General features: G+C 38.2%; 1 protein-coding gene across 1 annotated transcript in view; it reads right to left on the reverse strand.

Moving 5' to 3' along the window:
- The window catches only part of SPON1 (spondin 1), a 189,959-nt gene that overhangs the window by 111,179 nt on the left and 59,040 nt on the right, over positions 1 to 19,740 (reverse strand). Inside the window, exon 6 of the mRNA XM_021527583.2 lies at positions 17,870 to 18,018. Within this exon, the coding sequence (XP_021383258.1) occupies positions 17,870 to 18,018 (149 nt within the window). The remainder of the gene's footprint in view (positions 1 to 17,869; positions 18,019 to 19,740) is intronic.

A 19,740-nucleotide genomic window follows, 5' to 3' on the forward strand; every position in this document is an offset into this window, starting at 1 on the left:
CAAAAACACTATTCAGAGGCAGTAGACAAAAAAAAGACCCTTTGACTTAGTTTTTACTCAAAACTGGCACACAATGCTCCTCTTTCACCATTCAGTCTTAGAGATAGTACACAGTGGAGAGACATCAACGTGAAAAATACTTATTGATGGAGGTAATGAACTATTTCTGCAGAGCAACCAGGAAAATCTTTACTAATTTATTTGTCCCTAAATTGGCCCAAAATTTAATTTCCATTTTACTCTCTGATTTATAACATATGCAAGGCACTTAACCACTCTACACCAATAAAAACTCTATAGCTAAGTTGTCTGAGTATTAGGAAATCTATTTTCTTAAATGTTTTAACATGCCCTAAAACAATTAGGTGAACCTTGTGTGAATAGAAAATATCACTGGATGTCTCAGTGGGAAAAGAATTCTTGTTTTAAAGATGCCATCCAGAAATTATATCATCAGTTCAACAAAATGTATAAAAAAATACAATCCAGCCCCTCCCCCTGCATTTTGATATGCTTCACCAACATGCACTAAATGAATGTATTTTAATTTATTCTCCCAACACAATGAAAAGGAGGGGATGAAAAATCCCATTTTTTTTCCCAAAAATATATAAAAATTTCAGAGGAGAAAAGTGACTATCCCAAGGAAAAAAAAAAAATCTATGTCAGCCATAACAGTGACTCAGTAAATTCTAAGACTACTGCCTAACTCCAAACTGGATATCCCTTTATTTTTATATATTTTAAGGTCTTTCTTCTTAATCCCTTGAAATAACTTGGGTTTGCATGAGGTCAAATGGAAAAGCAGTGAGCCCATCTAAGAGGAAAACAACAAGGACCCATCAGGACTTCTGTCCAGCTCAAAATATCCAGCAGAATTCCGCTTACTCCATGCCAGCAGCAGGTTAGAAAAACAGGAAAGGTCTTCAGCTGTAACCATCAAGCTGTTATGAGTTTATTGCTCCTCTCAGTCCCTCATATAGCAGAGATTTTGTTCTTAGGTGGAAGTTTGGCTGCAGGTGCTTCAAGCACATAGGCAGGGCTGTGCTAGTTGGACAAGACCAAACCTCTTCTGCTACTAAAGATTAAACTTTACAGGATCACAAAAATCTATTATTTTCTTTAAATGACAAGATATTTTTGCTGCTTTATCAACCAGACCTGTGGCATGGAGGTAAGAAAAGACATTCATTTAACTTTACATTAAAGAAAAGCCATTAATTTAACTGTCATTTTTTGGAGGGGGATGGTGTTTGTGTTGTTATTTTTGCTTCTTTTTAAAGTCACCAGCACATGGGGAAAGTTAGAGGTTTTAGTTGCCATCTGGAGAGTCAAAACCTATTAGAAGTCTATAGGAATTCATATAATTTACTTGCAAATTTAACAGTACTTTTCTTCAGTATACACTTGCCAAAACAAACTGGAATAGAAACAAAGCCTGCTGTTCTGGAACAGATGTTGTAAAGACATAAAGGCAAAAAATAAAAACTGATGAGGGGCTTACAAGCTAGTTTATTATTCCTTCCACAGGAAAAAAAAACAAACAGGGTGAAAATTTTTCTCATGTAATATTATGGATGAATGAATGGCTTGCAGCTGAATTCTTTCACTCCATTTGAACATCCATTTAAAGAAAAGGATATATACCTGTGAATTTTGGGTAGTTCTACAGTTAAGTACAAAAAATGGCCAAATAATGGGACACACTTGGGGAGAGGTTGAATTGTAGGTGCTCTTTGAGAGGACTCTGGAATATAATTTCAGAAGTTCATATATATTTACTAAATGCTTTTACTGCAAATATAAGAAGATTAGAAAGAGAGAGGAGATGGAAAGTAAAGGCAGGACTGAACAGGCAAAGAACTAATTTCCTCTAGTTTGCACAACAAAAACATAAGAAATGGCAGTGCTGTTGCTGAAAACATTCACAGATAAGTCTCAAAGGATCAAATTATCTTGATTGTTTATTGTGAATATAATTCCAGCCCTTGTCTCCAGTGTAGCTCCACTGAGCTGATCAAGGACTGTCAGAGCCTTTGCTAGGAGGGGACTGGGGCACAGAGAGGGGCTTAGGTCAGGTGGCTGCAGTTGTGCAGTGCCATAAAAAGAAGAGCCATAAAATGCCATAAAAACTTGTCCAATGCCATAAAAAGACAGAGGGACCAACACAAGGAAGGCAGCAGAGAGCGAGCAGTGCCTCCAGGATACAGATGGTGACACTGGAAGAGCATCTTCAGGCAGGCTGCCCTCTTCTGCAGATCATTCCACACCACTGACAGGACAATCACACCGCTGAGTGCAGCACAAGCAATCAGCTAATTATCTGCTTTACATAATGAGCCAGGGACGTGCTTTCACCCAAGGCAATCTGCTGAGAAGGAGAAATAACATTTGCCATAAGCATCAGGGGGGCTGTGCTTCCCATCAGTCACAAGGCAGACCAAACTTCAGAGAGATGTGTCAAAACACCGCGTCAGGGAGAGAGGAGCACCATCAGCCTGGGCTGGGAGAGGCAGCAGTGCTGAGATCAGAACCCAGAACTCTGAGCTGCCACTGTGGGTGGCTGGATCTCCAGCCCTGGAGATCTAGGAACACTCAGGGATCTGCAGCGACAAAACTGCAGCATTGATGGAAGGGAGAGGTTACTTTGATGGTAAAGAATTGTTATCTTAAAGGTTAATTAGCCCTGGATTACCTCACAGCATCCTTGTAGTCCTCCCAAACTTCCTGCCCCTCTTTCAAAAGTCTCAAGCTCTCCTCTTTTTCCTGAGTTGCAGCCAAATTTTTCCATTCGGCCAGGCTGGTGTTCCCCAACAGCTCATCTTTCAGCACAAGGGAGGGCCTGCTCTTGTGCCTTTTGAGATTTCCTCCTTGAAGGATATCCAGCCTTCCTGGGCTCCTTTGTCCTTCAGAATTCCTCCAAAAGGACTCTTTTAAACAGGCCAAGGTCTGTCCTTCACAAGTCCAAGGCAGCCATTCTGCTGACACCCCTCCTTACTTCAAGGATCAAACATCAAATTTCATTATCACCATTCCCAAGACAATCTCCAACAAAATAAAATCACAGAATGCCTTTGTAGCACACCAGGCTTCCTGGGAACAGGCTTTTCCCTTGGAAGACCTCAAGTATTACAGACATTATCACCATCTTTAAAAAAACCCAAACATAAGCTAGAATAAACATAAGCTAGAATATCCCAAAGCTTTTTATAATTCTGAGTGTTATCAAATTATTAATTACTTCAAGAATCTCAGGGCAGACAAAAAAGTAGCCCAGAACCAGCACTGAGCGATCTCACACTCAGTAACAATCAAAACTAGAGAGTATTGATACTTTTCAGAATATATGGGAACACTGTAACTTTGGAGCCACAACAATATTAATAAAAAGCTAATCAATAAAATAAATCTGCTTGCAATTTCTCCTGATAATAATTATTCAGTCACTAGTACAATACTTCTTTTACAAATAGTATCTAGTTTGGTGGGTACTAAATATGATGCTTACTGACAAGAACAGCTTTGCAGTTATGCTGCTGCATGTACTTTTTGCATTTTATACCTGGTAGCTTTCAATTACAAAATAGAAACATCCTATGTCTTCCTTGATGGCCTTTGAAAATTGCTTTTACCATTTATAACATTCTCTTTTTCTCTCTCAGAAGGAGTGTTGGAGAAAGTAATGAGAATCTACAGTGAGTAAGGCAAGTAGACACCATTCTGCAAGCCTAAATTTCTAAACATAAAATTTGGGGTTTGTTTCATGATTGAACACCTCTTTACAAATGCAATTTAGGCTTGCACATTGAAAATTAGGTTATTTCATATCTTTGCATACTCATATTATCCACTGCTATTTGAACAATAAGTATATATATATATATATATATATATATATATATATATATATATATATATATATATATATATATATATATATATGTATATAATATGATCTTTGACATTTTAATTAAAACCTATTAAAATGTCTATAGCAAGCAATAAAGGCTAAATTGTCTCCCTTGTTTTAACCTGCATTGCAACTGAGTAATGAATTCATATATCCATGGACAAAAATCTCTCACAGAGGAGAGCATGGGCTGAGCAAAAAATTCTGGGCCTCACACCTAATTAAAATAAACATTCCCCTGATGAAGAAAGTTCTTCATCTGTTACTTTGTGTTACAGTGGTTCAGGGCTATATTTAAGAGACTATTAAAAATGTACCTGAAGGCAAAGTCAATCTTTATATTTGACAGCTTTTTTTGCAATCAGTAGCAAAGTGAATATTTTATTGCTTTATGATCTAATGACCATTCTGTTTAATCTTAATGGAGTAAAGATGAGCAGGAAAATATGCTTAGGGGATATACTAATACATCAATTATGGAGAGTGGGAAAGTACTTTTAAAAAGTACCAGTAATCTATTGTAAATGAACATCTCAATAAGCACTCCTAGCCACAGGGAGAGCTGAAAGAGATGCATTAAAAATCTGCTCAGATTCTGCTCATTACAGATATGTTCTTCTCAGCTCTTAAGTAATGCAGCAATCACATAATTAACTTTTAAAAAGAGAAGCACTTTAAACAACTTGTATCTATGGAACACTGCAGGTTTTCTCCTTATTTTGTTCAGTGAAAATGAACTTTTCCATCTACTTTCCTTAGCACTGTTGCAAAAGGGCTGGGACAGAGTGGCATTTCTCCTGAAGGTACTACAAGAGAATAAACACTATTCCATGAAACAATCAGACACTTATTTTTGGTCAAAAGAACAGGTAAAGAAAGATAAATAAACTTTGATCCTGCTTAACTGAAAAAACACTATCCCATATCAAAGTGGAATTTCACCCTGAAATGATGACCTGAAGGTTTTAGCTTCTTCAGTAATTTTAGTTTAGACCTCTGTCCTGTCAGGAGACATGAGATGATCCAACCCAAATATCTGTACATCCCAAACCCACACACAAGCTCCAAGGAAGAAAACTGCAGAACTTTCCAAGTAAAATTCCAGGGCCTGCTGTGAAGATGTGAAGAACTGATTCAAGTGATTAAAGTGATGAGGAGCCTCTCAACTGAATCAAAAGAGCATTGATACTACATAAAGCAATTCAGGGAAAGATGCCTCTCCAGGAGCTCTCAGGACAGAGAACTCTGGATTCTGATCTCCATGGAATGCTTTCAGTTAGAAGGGATGGTAAAGATGGTAAAGATCATCTCATTCCCACGGGCAGGTGTCGAGTTTTATCTTATTTTTTTCTCCAAGATCCGGATTAAATGCACAGGACAGTATTTCTTGTTGGGACTCAGATGTTTATTAGTTCTTATCTATGTTACAGTCTCACAAATCCTGATTTCTACAGCCCTTCAACAAAGTACAAATGGAGCCCCATCTCTCTCATTCTACAAGGCCTTTTAAGGATAAACCATCCAATTAAGAAATGACACCTAAATTATTTTTACTTTTAACCCAATAACTAAGAACCCGTGCCCACAATGGATTTTTCTACCCAATTACACAAAGCTACCCAAACCCAAGGAGAAGAAGGTGAAGGTGAAGAAGATGAAGAAGAAGAGGAAGAAGATGAAGGAGGAGGACGAGGAGGAGGAGGAGGAGAAGGAGGAGGAGAAGGAGAAGGAGAAGGAGGAGGAGGAGGAGGAGGAGAAGGAGGAGGAGGAGAAGGAGGAGGAGGAGGAGGAGAAGGAGAAGGAGGAGGAGGAGAAGGAGAAGGAGGAGGAGGAGAAGGAGAAGGAGGAGGAGGAGGAGGAGGAGGAGAAGGAGAAGGAGAAGGAGAAGGAGGAGGAGGAGGAGGAGGAGGAGAAGAAGGAGGAGAAGGACCAGCCTCCACCCTAAAACCTCCATCTTGATTATATCTATTACTCTATTCTAAACCCTTAAACTCTGAGTTTTCCACCCTGTGATGTTACACACCTCTATCCAAACTCCACACCCACAATCCCAGTTCTGTCATTCCATTTTGGAAGCTTCTCCACGGCCTCATGTCAATGCAGAGTTCTCCTGGAAGTCAGTGCCTGGGAGCACAGAAAGTCTGAAATTCTCAGCAGCCAGAGTTCCAACAAGCAGGGACACCCTCTACTAGGCCAGGTAGCTCAGAGCCTCATCCAGCCTGGCCTTGAACACTGCCAGGGATCCAGGTGCAGCCACAGCTGCTCTGGGCAGCCTGTTCCAGGGCCTTCCCACCCTCACAATAGGGAATTTTTTTCCTAATATCAAATCCAAACCTACTCACTTTCAGTTTGGCACCATTCCCCCTTGTCCTGTCGATAAATGTCCTTGTAAAGAGTCTCTCCCCATCTTTCTTCTACTCTGAATTTGTCTACAGAAGCCCCAGTGATCTGAAGAAATCACCAGTGAGGCTCCCAACTGAATTAAGAAACAGGAATATCATTGACATGAATGTGATGTGCACCAATTCTGCCCAACATTTTATGGAGAGAGAAAAAGAAACAGGAAATATCAAGAGTGGCAGTTGACAGATAATTTACTGACAGGTTTTGTAATCTTATGAATAGTTGTCTATTGTGGGTATAGCTCTTTGCCTATATAACTAAAATGAAACCTTTTATTTGATTAATAACATAGCAAACCTTAATTTTAGGGAGTGATTATTAAAGTGAATTTATATGGGATGTAGAAAAATTTCATTTCCATTTGCAAAATGAAAAAGCCTCCGTGCTACAGTTCTAAGAAGGTCTGTGTGGGGGATTTAAATTCTCATACATTAAAAAAAAAAAATCAGTTTTCACTTTTCCATCAACACAAGCTGTTTCCTGAGTATTTCAGCACAAAGCCTTGTCACATAGCTTAAATAACCAAGATATTTTATTTCTTTGCAGCATTATGGATTTTTTTTAAGACAAGAAGAAATGAAGATACAGCAATAAACCTTAATAGCAAATAATTCTTTAAAATTCCTGGATGCCTTTCTTAATCTAAAGGCTGGGGAGGTGTGTGCATCTTGGGTTTGAGAAAGCAAATTACTCATGGCTGTATATTGTATATTGACTGATAAAAGTGGAAAAGCTAGTGATGCTCAAGCAGATTTTAGATAGTGGATCTGGTTACATTTTTTATGTCTAGCTACAGACTTTTGATGTAGTTTACATGAATGAGAAAATTATTATAAACAGTTTCCTCATGCCTAAACATTAAACTATGCATAATAAATGGCCATGTAGGTATTTGTAAATTATACACCTTTGTATACACACACATTCCACTTTGTGTATATTGCTTTTAGCTGATGATAACAAAGATATATTTCTTCCTTTGGTTTTTATTTTAAAAGCACGAATCACATAGTGAAGTTTTTAGGAGAATGCACTGTACCACAGCTTTGGAGGAACAAAAGCAAAAAAAAAAAAAAAAAAAAAAAAAAAAAATCACATGTTCTGAAAACTGCTGTGAGAAACCAAAGCTGTGAGCATGGAGTAACAGCAATGATACAGCTGAGTATTTAAACTGAATTAATTGCTTTGGAAGAACACTAAAATGCTGTGTTTTCATGTCCTGAAGCAGAAATGTAAGGAACAAGAAACACTGCACTGCCAAGAGTTTGTGGATGTGAGTCAAATTGGATTAGAAGTACAAGGGATTTGTCTTCCATCTCCTACAAACCCATGACTGCCTATTTTCCCTGCCTTCATTCCTCTTACCTTGACAGAAAATTTGCAGTTCTGATCAAGGTATGCTGAAAATTAAATTCTTCAAGAAATCATCCATTCTCTTCCCATATTCCTCCACTGTCAACTGATGTAGGAATATATATCCAAACAAGAGCACTAAAATCCCATCTCATACATTCAACTTAAACCATCCTAAGGCACAAATTTCTGAACCACTTTTGAACTCTTGCTTGCTTTACAGGTGCATCTGTCTGATATCCAATAAACAACCCCCAAACCTGCAAATAATATCAGTAATTGATCTGGCTTGTGAATTAAAATAACATCATTAATTGTGGAGCCCAAATGTTCTTAAGTCTATAATTTAAAAATGCTTAATGAACTCCCTCTTTCCATATTTCAACATAATTCAGAAATTGAATTTTAGAAAAAAATCTATTATCTCTGCTAATACTTATTCTTAAAAAAGATACTTTTAAGATGTTGAATGCACTAAAAGTATTGAAAGTATTCAAAAATGCAGTTATCAAAGGGGAGAAGCATTGCATCTTCAACATCTAAATTAGTATTGCCAGCTTACAGGGGAATATAGCACAGATAACAATTTTAAGATGTATTCCATTTCTGTATATAGATTAATTTATAGAGTCTCTTAGCTAATTTTTTTGTCCTTTCTTAGGATTGAGGAACATTTTATAGAAGAAACTGTGTTAAGGGGTATAAACTGATTTGTTTAAACTTGATGACTTCCTGCATTGTTAAGGTCTAAGGTGTTTAAACACCCCCGAGACAACTCCAGATAAAGTGGTTGCCTCTTCTCACTGAGAGAGAAAATAAACATTTGAGGTACTCAGTGTTTACCCAGGCAGAGCATCAACTTCCTGGTTGTGCTACAGCCTAGTAGCTCCCTTAAATTTCCACATTTTTATTTGAACACAATTTTTCCATGGAATATTTCTAATTATGAGTGTACCTACTTTTGAGCCCAATGTTTTATGCCATTTGCTAAAATATTGGCATCAAATAGAGATGTGTGTCATTGCAAGGAACAGCTTGCACAGGACCCTCTCTACTTTTGTCTCCTTTCCAGTAACTTCTGCATGGCCTTTTTCCCAAAGGATGTTCCTGGAATAGCAGGATACATGCCATGCTCTAAGTGAGGACATTTATTTGAAGATATCACTGACTAAAGCAAGAATATAATAAACTGAGATGAGTTTCAAGGAGAGAGCTGACTGAGGGAGAATCCAGAAATATCAGTCTAGAGAGTTTGTAACCAGTAATTAATTACACAATCATTTTCATCCCAGCCCTGTGTTAACTCTTGAAGCTCTTCCAGGTTGCAGCAGATATTCCAGTCCCTAAATTCATGCATATGTTATTTTCCATCCACATTTGACTGGTGAACTTCAAAGAAACACACAATCTGCAAGCAGGTCATTCTTTCCTGAGCTAAAGACTAGTCAACAACATTAACCTCCCCCCCTACTAAAAATATTCCTGCTTCTGGTTTTGATTGACAGAAACTACAACACATTGGAGTCCTTTTGGATTCAAGCTAGAAAAGCAATCTAGGAAAACAAAGTTAAAACTTTACTTAAATACTTAGGACTATCCTTCCTATTCTGTGTCTTGAACCAGTTGATCCATTACATATTAATACAGATGCAACATAATACCTGAACATTTCTGCTCTCTGAACATTAAATGCAGTAAATAAATTTTAAATCAGTCTCTGTGATTTAGATAACTGAGAAGAGTTGTCTTAGAAAAGGAGACAGGTTAAGAAATGTTCATATCTATGATGTACGCACATGGTGTTTTTCTAAGTGTTCTGCTAAGTTTTTGGTGGAAATAAGCATTTGATAAAGAGTGAGAGCTCTGAATTGAGGTTCCTAAGCAAACAACCCCCTAAAAGTTAATCCCACAATGACAGTCTTTGCATTGTGGGCTATTTCCTTGGTTTTTGTTTATGTTGAAAATTTGTCTGAATAATTAATCATTTGCAAGGCAAATGAGCTGTAGGACTCTTCAGCCTCAGCTGTTATTGCATGCTGTTCCTTTGAACAATATTTACCATGCAACAAGAGAGAAAACAAGGGAGATCCTGTGGTTCCTGACAAATGCTGCTAATGAGGGTTCAGACCCTTGTTCAGCCTTTGCAGCATCTCCTTAACAGGCAGCTGAATGCCCCCAGCTCCTCAGCTACTGCATTTTAATTACAGCCTGAGCCACTGCAGAGGAAAGCACTCAGAGAGAAACCGACTTGTCCCTAATTTAATTTTTTTCGTGGTACTCTGACCCTTTAAAAGCAGACTTTGCTGAAGTCCACAGGAGTCTGGGCAGTGCCTCACAGAAGGAGGAGCCCAACCATCTGCTCTGCGTGCCTGACAAGCAACTCAATTTTGTTGGTGTTGCTTCTTCCCCACTTTGTGTTACTTAGCATTCTGCTTTGTGCTGCTGCAAGGCAAATCCTGAGTGCCTCAGAGTCACTCAAATGTCAGGATTTAGAACTGCTGTTCCAAACCAGAATGGCTGCAGTTAACACCACTAATTTCCCTAACCAAAGACTACTTTTGGAGGGCTGAACTTCTGCTGTCAGGTGGAGTTTGTCCTTCGGTATCAGCAGCACGTGAAGAATCATCTGAGATTCTCATGCAGTCATAGACTGAAGGAAAATAATTTGGAAATCATTTTGTCCCATCTTTCCACTGGATGAATCTGCTACAGGTAATAATTTTGTGGCAGCAGAACAGCACGATAAGATCTAACTGCAAGAAATGAAAAGGCAAGATATTTTAAAATATTAAAATCAGCAACTAATGATCAGCAAGCCAATCATATTCTCCCAAACAAGTGACATTTCCTTGTGACTTTTAGGTCTGTGTGCTGGAGAACTAAAATTATTGCATTGCACCCAGAGGGATGGATCAACCAAAAGCAATTCTAGCTTTGCTTTGCTGCAATCCAGGCAGATATCAAACACAGAGAAAATCTTCACAAGCTTTGGTGGGCCTCTTAGCTCTTACAGAGATTTAAAAAAGGGTTTGAATTTTGATAGGCCCCATTTCCACACAATTTAGTATCAGAATTCACCGAGAAGATGGGTCTTTGAGTAAAGCCTACTTTTTTATTCTTGAAGGGTCTGACTGTTGCAAAAAAAAAAAAAAAAATTAAAGATCTTTAATTCAAAGAGATCCTGATTACTGGATTTTACAGAAAAAATGTGTTTCTCCCTGTTTTATCAGAAATGGAGGGTCTGTGATGATTAGAAGAAAGTAAGCAGCAAGGCAAATTGAGGTAAAAATGAAGGAGAAATTAAATGTTGAGCTAACTTAACACCATAACTCATTGTTTGGTTATGCAAATCATTCAATATCAATTACTGGGTAATTATTCAGAGGGCAAAAACTCAAAGATGCCCATAAAAGTTAGAGGTGTGAAACCTCTGGAATTCATTAAGCAAGATGAGAGCTCACAAGGTGGAGTTTAAAAAATCAAGGTGCCTTATTGATTAATCAAATAGCAATGGCTGTTAAAAGCACAGAAAATTAAAGCAAAAATAAAAAAAAATATTTAGTTTTCCAAATATTATCTCTCCCTCTTCATTATCAGAAAGAAAGCCTTCAGCTGGTAAGGGGTGAGGGAAGGCAGGAAGAAATGAAGAAAAAAAGGTATTATTAACTAAGCCACTATTTTGCTAAAATTTTGACCAAAGGCTAAATAAAAGTTCAAAATTATATTTTGCCTGGTGTTCCAAACCAGGGAGAGGACAACAAGAATAAAAAAGACATTTTGTACAGCGTGTTCAACATCTGCCAGCTCTCACAACCCTACAGACAGGAGAACCACACACGGAGCAACTGAGGCACAAAGACTGTGCCCTAATTGCTGAAAGTTTATCCATTATATATTCAGAGGACTCAAATGCAAATTTTTTATTCAGTTTTTACTGGCTGGACTAGTAAAAGTGTGTTGAGTCTTTCATGTTTTGGCCCAGAAAATAATACACCACTTAAAAATGGTTTTTCAGAACATAATTTTGTGAAAGAGTCATTGTCTTCAATGGTTTTTAGACTAGCAAAAGGTGTTTTGTGGCACAAAATGCAGCATCAGTTCATTTCTTATTAGGGAAGTACATTTTTATTATCATGAGATACTAAAAAAGAATGGCGTTGGGATGAACATTTTGTTGTTGTTGCTGTTTTTTTTAAAGAAAACAACACCAACTGAATCATTCTAATTACAGTTTCCATCAGAAGTTTATTAAAAGATGGAAGCCCCCCTGGAAGAGGTGTTCTGAGCCCTGTTGTATGAGTTATTTATTGGCACATAAAGCTTCTCTTTATGACATAAGTAGACAACTATTTCTTTCTGGCAGAAATACTTTATGAAATTTAGCACAGTATACAAGGATTTCAAGATTTCTAATTACCAAAATGCCAGAGATTTTGAATCATTATATAAGGTCCATATTCCAAAAGGAAAGCATGATAAATCTACCACCTAGCCTTTTCAAAAGGCATTAAAAAGGGCTGTAATTCACAGCAGAGGTGTATGCACAGAGTGCAGAGGAGTCTGACTGAGCAAACAGAAGCCTAGAAGCCAATTTACGACCGAGCAGCTTGATCTGCCCGGAATTAGAATAAATACCCCATTAAAACCATGCTGTCAGGCTGTAACTAAAGTGGGAAGCATGCTGGGACAGAGTTCTGCTACTTCACTGCTACACCACATCCAAAAGCACTGAGAGCTTCTGTGGGCTTTTCACAGAGACCTGAAGGGCTTTGGGAAGAGCAGCAGCCATGCTTTTCACAGCAGGCTTTATGGCCACAATAATTTTCCTCTCTTTTCAACAGGGTGGTGCCTCTGAAATCTGGATGGGAACGAACACACTCTCCCTGAGGACTGAGGGGAAAAGGGGCACTGTGGGGATAAAGGCTCGGACAGGCAAAGATGAAACACCCCAGGTGGCCAATTCCTTCTGGTTCCTGTGAGTTACAACAGCAGCAGGAATATCAACTTTAGCTCATGGCAAAACAATCTAAGTCCCTTCACATGTTTCAGTGTCCTCCTCAAGGAGAAGGACATGTTGTCTTCACATGTTTCACTGTCCTCCTCAAGGAGAAGGACACACTCCCTTCACATGTTTCAGTGTCCTCCTCCAAGGAGAAGGACAAGTTCTCATCACATTTCAGTGTCCTCCTCAAGGAGGACATGCTCCATTCACGTTTCAGTGTTCTCCTCAAGGAGGACATGTTCCTTCACGTTTCACTGTTCTCCACAAGGAGGACATGCTCCCTTCACGTTTCACTGTTCTCCTCAAGGAGGACATGTTCCCTTCACATGTTTCAGTGTCTTCCTCAAGGAGAAGGACATGTTCCCTCACATGTTTCCCTGTTCTCAAGAAGAAGGACATGTTCTCATCACATGTTTCACTGTCCTCTTCAAGGAGAAACATGTTTCCTACACATGTTTCAGTGTCCTCCTCAAGGAGAGGGACATGTTCCCTTCATGTTTCAGTGTTCTCCTCCAAGCCACCATGTTGTCACTGATTTTTTGACTGAACTATTTCAACAAAAATCAGTTTTCCCAGTCCAATTCCCAGCCTAATTCCCAGGAATTGTCAGGTGTTTCCTGGCCTCTGAGGGAGAATTTTCAGCTCTTCTGTCAAGCACCAGTCACCTGAGTTGAACTTCCCAGGCTGGCTGATTTTAACCTCCCTAAGCACACAATAACAGCTGATTCAAAAAGCAAACTTTTGAGCTTGTTTCAGTAAACACAACAATTTGCCCAGTGCCATAATAAAAAAGTAATCAATATCCTGCAAGTTCCTCTTTGTAATTCAGGTGATTTACCAGCTTCAGCCAGGAAAATCTAATGACCCCATTCTCTGTGAAAGAATACAGCACTGCCTTACAAACAGGTCATAAAATGATAACTATTCAACTGAAATTCTGAAATTACTTTTAAAAAATCAATCAATCAATCAAGATGAACCCAATGACAAATTTACTTTAATTTTTACTCTTCTTTCTTTTTTAATATAAAAAATTTCAAATCAGGAGTATTTTGTAAAGATAAATGTTTGCATGGAGTCATAACAATTGCATTTTTTTCTATGGATTTTTTTTTTGCTGTTTCAGGTTTCACCTCCAATTCACATACACAATTCAAATTATCCTGTGTCTAAAACTTTATAAGCATCTTCCTTGAAAACAGAACTTGCTGTTCTGAAAGGTCTGGAGGCACACTCAGCTTTCATCTGAGGATACTGAAGACAATCTAAAAAGTCATCCCACTGACTGACATTTCAGAGGGCATTAAACCAAACCTGCAAGAATGTCACATGTGAGTCCACAGGGAACAGAGAGTGCACACTGCATTTTCTGGAGAAAGATGCAAGCTGTAGAGTATTACTTATCTTGGTTAAAAAAATAATTGCTGGCAAAATGACTGAATATTTATTCAGAAATAATCAGGAAAAACTAAATTATTTCTCTTAATGTGAGATATTTAAAACAATGATTCTATCTTAGTCTTTTTTTCAGCAGCCTAGGATATGAGATTTAGAATTACACTTTACTCCTTCTGATTCATGTGTTAACCATCTTGTTTGTTTGTTCATTTGTTTGAACGGAGCATTCCCAATTTAAATGCAGAATTTCCCTTTCAAATTCTGCATTCATTTCCTACAAGCCAGTTTATCAAATCAAGGGTTCAGGAGAAACCAGAATTTCTCAAAACAAAGTGGAAGTGTGAATATATGTCAGAGGCATGTGAGGTCAGCGCACATTCTCCCCCTCACATAATTCCTCTTCCAGCCTTTGTTCATTTATAACCCCTGAAGCCCAACGCTTGAATTATCCCATTGTACACATCAACCACTTGACAGATTGTTTGAGTAAAACTCTTGTGTGCCCTGCCTTTCCTTCCAGGCTGCCAGCAACAGTTTAAGCAAAAAGGCTGATGAGTTCCTTGAAGTTTTCCCAGATAAACAAACTGCAGAGCAAGTTTACAATGCCCAGGACCATCCATGGAAAAAACCCCACTGGCTCTTTACAAACCAGAGCAGCCCAAGGTGGCAGGCAGCAGGAAAAGCTGCAGCATTCTGTCATACAGGGAGCAAAATGAGGATCTCTTATTTAATGACACATAATTATTATTACACTTCTTAACAAAGCTCCTTGAAAGACCTTTTGTTTGTTTGTTTGTTTGATACACTGTAATCTTTTGGTAATAAAACACAAAAAGAATTAGATTTTTTTTTCTTTAATACAACCTCGGATAATGTCAGTGACAGATGTTGGTTACGTAAATATTATTGTTGTTGTTAGAGAAGAAGGGATGGGACTATTTTTGGGTTAAGAACGATTTCTTGTTTAGAGGTTGTGAGATTTTAAAGGAGTAAGCTATTGGTCATAGCTTGAGTAGTTACAAGTTTCTTTGTTACAAGATAATAGACACCTTTTTAAACTAATAGACAGTTGTCACAGGGTTTATTTTGCTTTTCTAGCTTACCACCTTTACTTACTTTTGCTGTACTGTGGCTAATTTAATCTAATGGGTTTCTGTCTCATATCTATATATATGTTTTTATTATAATTTCTAAACTCATCTTATTCTATACAACCACACCCCAACATTATAAACTCCTTGCTGTCTTACCTAATACACTTTCTTACTTACTTAAGGCACATTCTTACTTATAACTATAGAAACATTTATGATTTTTCTGCTTAATGGCAGTGTATTGTGTTTTTACATCAATTTAAGCATCTTCTAAGATCAGATATTCTCGTGTTTGTGGAAGTTTCTGCTTTTCTGATTCCCACAAAATATTGTGTCTATGTGCTCACCTAAGAAACTGCACAGCAGATTCAAATCCAAGTGTGGCCCTGGAAGGAGTTCATCAACTGCAGTGAGTGAGCTCTGAGTTCAGGCACCAGAATTAAACAAAAATTAACAAAAATTGCCTTTCCTGTGTTTTCAGAAACATCAAGGCTGCTTGGAGAATGATTCTAATGAACTGCACCCTCCCATCAACACAAGGCTGGTAGGACGGCAGAAAGTGGAAAGAAAGGTAAAATAAGAAATGGAAAAAGAGCAAATAGATCATGAGGTAGATTGCAACATGTGAGGAAGGAAACAATATTGTCAAATTTCAAGGCAGGTGGGGATATTGCAAGGGACAAAGTGCAATTAAAAAAAAGCAAAAAATACCAGCCTGACTTAAATTTCAGCAAATTAGCTCCTGGCATTGCTCTACTGTTTTGGTTGCAGAATTTTACCTCAAAACCTCTCAAAAATTTTAGTGCAGCTTAAGCACTAAAAAGAAAAAGTGCAGCTTAAGCACTAAAAAGAAAAAAGTCAAACTCAACAAAAATGTTATGGCACTTAATGACATGCTGCACTGTTCTAGGTAAGATCCAGGTAGAATACAGCTGATTACTTGGATAAACTGACCCAGGAGAACCAGGATAATTTCTGCAGGGCTGGCCCAAACAGACATCCCAATGCTGGAATTAACTGTGATGCTCACTAATTTCACGTTCAGTGCCAGCAGCCTCAGAAATTGTAGCCATTTATTTATTTGATGTACTCTAAAAATCACAATCTCCTCTGATTTGAGTCCAGTGTATAAATACATCCCCTCTTTGCAAATATATGGTACATAATGACAAAGAAGCCAGATTTGGAAAGCAGAGGCATGATTTTCATTTTCTTTTCCATATTCCCTTCAAATTCCCTGCCCTTCTCCCAATCCCCAGTGTGACCTTTTCCAAGTGCCCCTCTGCTTGCTCCTCACCCAAAACCTTCCTCTTGCTCCTGCTGCTTCAGGACAACCTAGTCTTTGTACAGTCCCAATTCAGATGTGCCAAACCCCTATCTATAAAGTATTCACCAAGACTGAAACAGAAATTATCTTCTTCAATATAAAATTGCTGATTTTCTTCATTCCACGTGGATCTACTACCAGAAAATATTGATTTCCCAAGTAAGCAGCAAAAATGATAAGTTCCATGAGGTATATATAATACTCTGCTACAATTCTAATCCATCTGGATTTATATTATATTGGTGGGATAAAATCCAGCCACTTTTCTGCATAGGATCAAGGCCTACTTTCTATTTCCAGGTGTACCAAGGTTTATCATGGTTTAAAGAGGCAATGTATCCATGATCGCATTTAATCCCACATTGATATTGTTTTTTTCCTCTTCATATTCCTTTTCTATCCCTTTTATATATTGAGTTATAAGCTGGCTTTATTTTCTTTTTCTTGGCTTTGGGAGTTTCTTGTCAAATACACCAGATGTTCTTGTACCATGATTATATACACTTAAGCATCATAAGAAAGCAAATTAAATTTAGCACACAAAGCCTTTTGCTATACAACTTTTTTCAAAACAATCTTTGAGGTTGTTTTATGCTGTTTATATAAATATAATTGGATTTTTTTTTTATATCTCTCAGTGTAACCCTGTATACAACCTACCCTGGAGGTCTTGAAATACTGTTTTTAACACGCAGCAGTTACCAAAAGGGAGAATGATTAATCCACAATATCATCCTGAACTCTGCTTTTATTTTTGCTGGCTTCATCTTCAGAAGTGTCAAATACAGGAAAGATCCACTCAAATGTAGAAGAAGCAAAGAAAGTTACAGAGGGGCTCATACACGTGTTCAGCATTAAGGAATAGATTCTTTTCTTTGTAAAAGGGATCATTAAGGAAAGAATGCTTGTGCCACATAAATAATGATGAACAGGGAAACACAGCACTTTAGATATTTGTGTAACACAAAATGAGGTGATTCATCAAGAAGCAAAATGTGGCACTCTGCAAAGTGAATCTAAATGATAAAGAATCATTCACTATTTTAAGGCAGGGGTATTGCTTGCTGTCTTCAAAGTTTTCTTTTTAAAAAGCCTCTTCATAATTAAGCCTTAAAAAGTGATTTTCACTTTGCTGCTTCTGATTTCTGCTTTACGTGGCACTGAGATTTTTCTAAGTCCAGAACGCTGAAGCTTATTTGTCCTTTCCTAGACAAAAACTCTTGCCAGGGTAAGAATGAATCAAGAAAGACACACAGAACTCCTTCTCCACTGAACTGAGAATTATCCAGCAAAATTACATTCCCAGGCATTGCCAATGACAAATTGTTCTCAGGCCAAGTGAGGATCCATTTTTTTTAAAGTAAGCACCAAAATGCACCTACCTGCTGTCGAATTTCTTCTTCCATTTTCACTGGGGACCCCAGCTCTGCAACTTGCTTGACCCCTTCACTGGCATATCCTCCATACTCCCACAGGATGTAGTTCTTGGAGTGAGAGCTACCAATGATGGCAGACCAGTGGTTGGTGCGTCCTTGACGGGGGAAAAAACCAAAATAAAATAAATCAACCATAGAGACAGCCTGAAATCCTAATTTCTGACTTTAATAAAGTTTTGAAGCCCCTACTCCTGAGGTTTTTGCATGCTGCCACTTCTCACTGCACCCATACACATCTTCAGAGTGGTGAGAAAAAGCCAGTGACTGACAGGAATTGAGCCACTCAAAACAAATAAGCTTATTAATAGTTATGAATAGGCTTATTAACAAATAGCCTTATTAATTAGTTTTTCCTCACCAAAGATCTCACGTCAGGAAGTTTAAGCAACTTTCAATTAAAACTTTCTATGTCAAATATTTTTGAGAAGGAAACCTTCAAGGGAAGACTTCAGTGGTCACCCTCAGTTTTTAAAGGAAGTTTTTTCCTTATTGAAGGCAGTGAAGAAGTAAATTTTTCTGTATTCACTTCTATATCCACTGAGTTTTCTTGCTCAGATTTCTCATAATGTAAGAGCTGTAGAGCTAAGCAAAAGGATCCCCATTCTTGTTTCTTATCATGTTAAATAAAAAACAAAATTAAAAAAAAAAAGTATAAAGAAAAGATGTTAGGGAAGTATGATGGACCTGAAAAGAGAATTGCACAGAAATAAGGAGTCACAGAAGTCCCACAGTCCTGGAAATAAAAATGAATTCACCTAAGTGTCAAGTAACCTTCTGCAAATATATGGGCTTAAAGGAAAAGGGTGAGAAAATGAACTGCTAACATAAGCAGACAGTCTGGTAACAAAGCAAAGAATGCAGGAGATGAGGGAGTCAGAATGATGGAGTGAGACAATATTTAACGTTTTTCTTCACAATGCAAAAGGTAGAGAGCAGCAGTAAAAACAGCTGCAAACTGAATAAATGAATGGAAAATGAATAATGAAGTAAATAAAAGGAATGCAAATTTAAGATGTGAGAGGTGGAACAATGAAATTGAAAAGGAGTGTGCAGAGAATTGTATAAAGTCAGATGCAGGAACCTAATCATGGGGAGTAGAAAATAGATTAGAAATAAAAAATGAACACCAACAGCAGGGGAAAAAAAGAAAAATGTAGGAGGCAGAATAGATAGATGAGGAAGATGGCCTAGCAAAGCAGCAAACACAAACTTCATAGCTTTCCTAGTCCTAAACTTGGACCAAAATACACTTACAGAACTCTGAATGTAGCAGTCCTGGTGTTTTCAGAGTCAACTAAAGTGAATCAGTAATTGAGACCTATGTGTGGAAAAAAACAAAACTAAACCTTCCCTCCTCCACAGCTGAAAAGACTGCAATGTCAGGAGCTGGTTTCTTGGTCTAAGATCCAGCAAATATTCCTGAAATCTACAGTGGCACCTGCCCAAGCCCAGGGAGATGCTGTCCCTCAGCCCCGGTGATGGGAACTCCATCCTCTCCTCCTGGCACAAGGGTCTGGCTGTCCCATGGACAGCAGCTCACCCTGAAACACAGCTGATGCCTCAGGTTTGCCTTTTCTATTTCTCACATTCTGTGCTGCTTTAGTGTGTGGGTCTGGGCTTCCCATGAGGGGATGCTGAGCTCTCTGCACAGAGCAGGGACACAAAACAATTCCTGCTCCAGCTGGGCACCAAGGACAAATGATCCAAATCTCAGCCCAGGAGCACAAACACCATGGGCTGGAGAGAGAAAAACAAGCAGGATGGGGCTGCCTGGGCTGGAGCTGTGGCTGGACAATTAGCTTCAAGATGAAAATTAA

This window comes from Lonchura striata, chromosome 6 (genome assembly GCF_046129695.1).
Source record: "Lonchura striata isolate bLonStr1 chromosome 6, bLonStr1.mat, whole genome shotgun sequence".
NCBI lineage: Eukaryota > Metazoa > Chordata > Aves > Passeriformes > Estrildidae > Lonchura > Lonchura striata.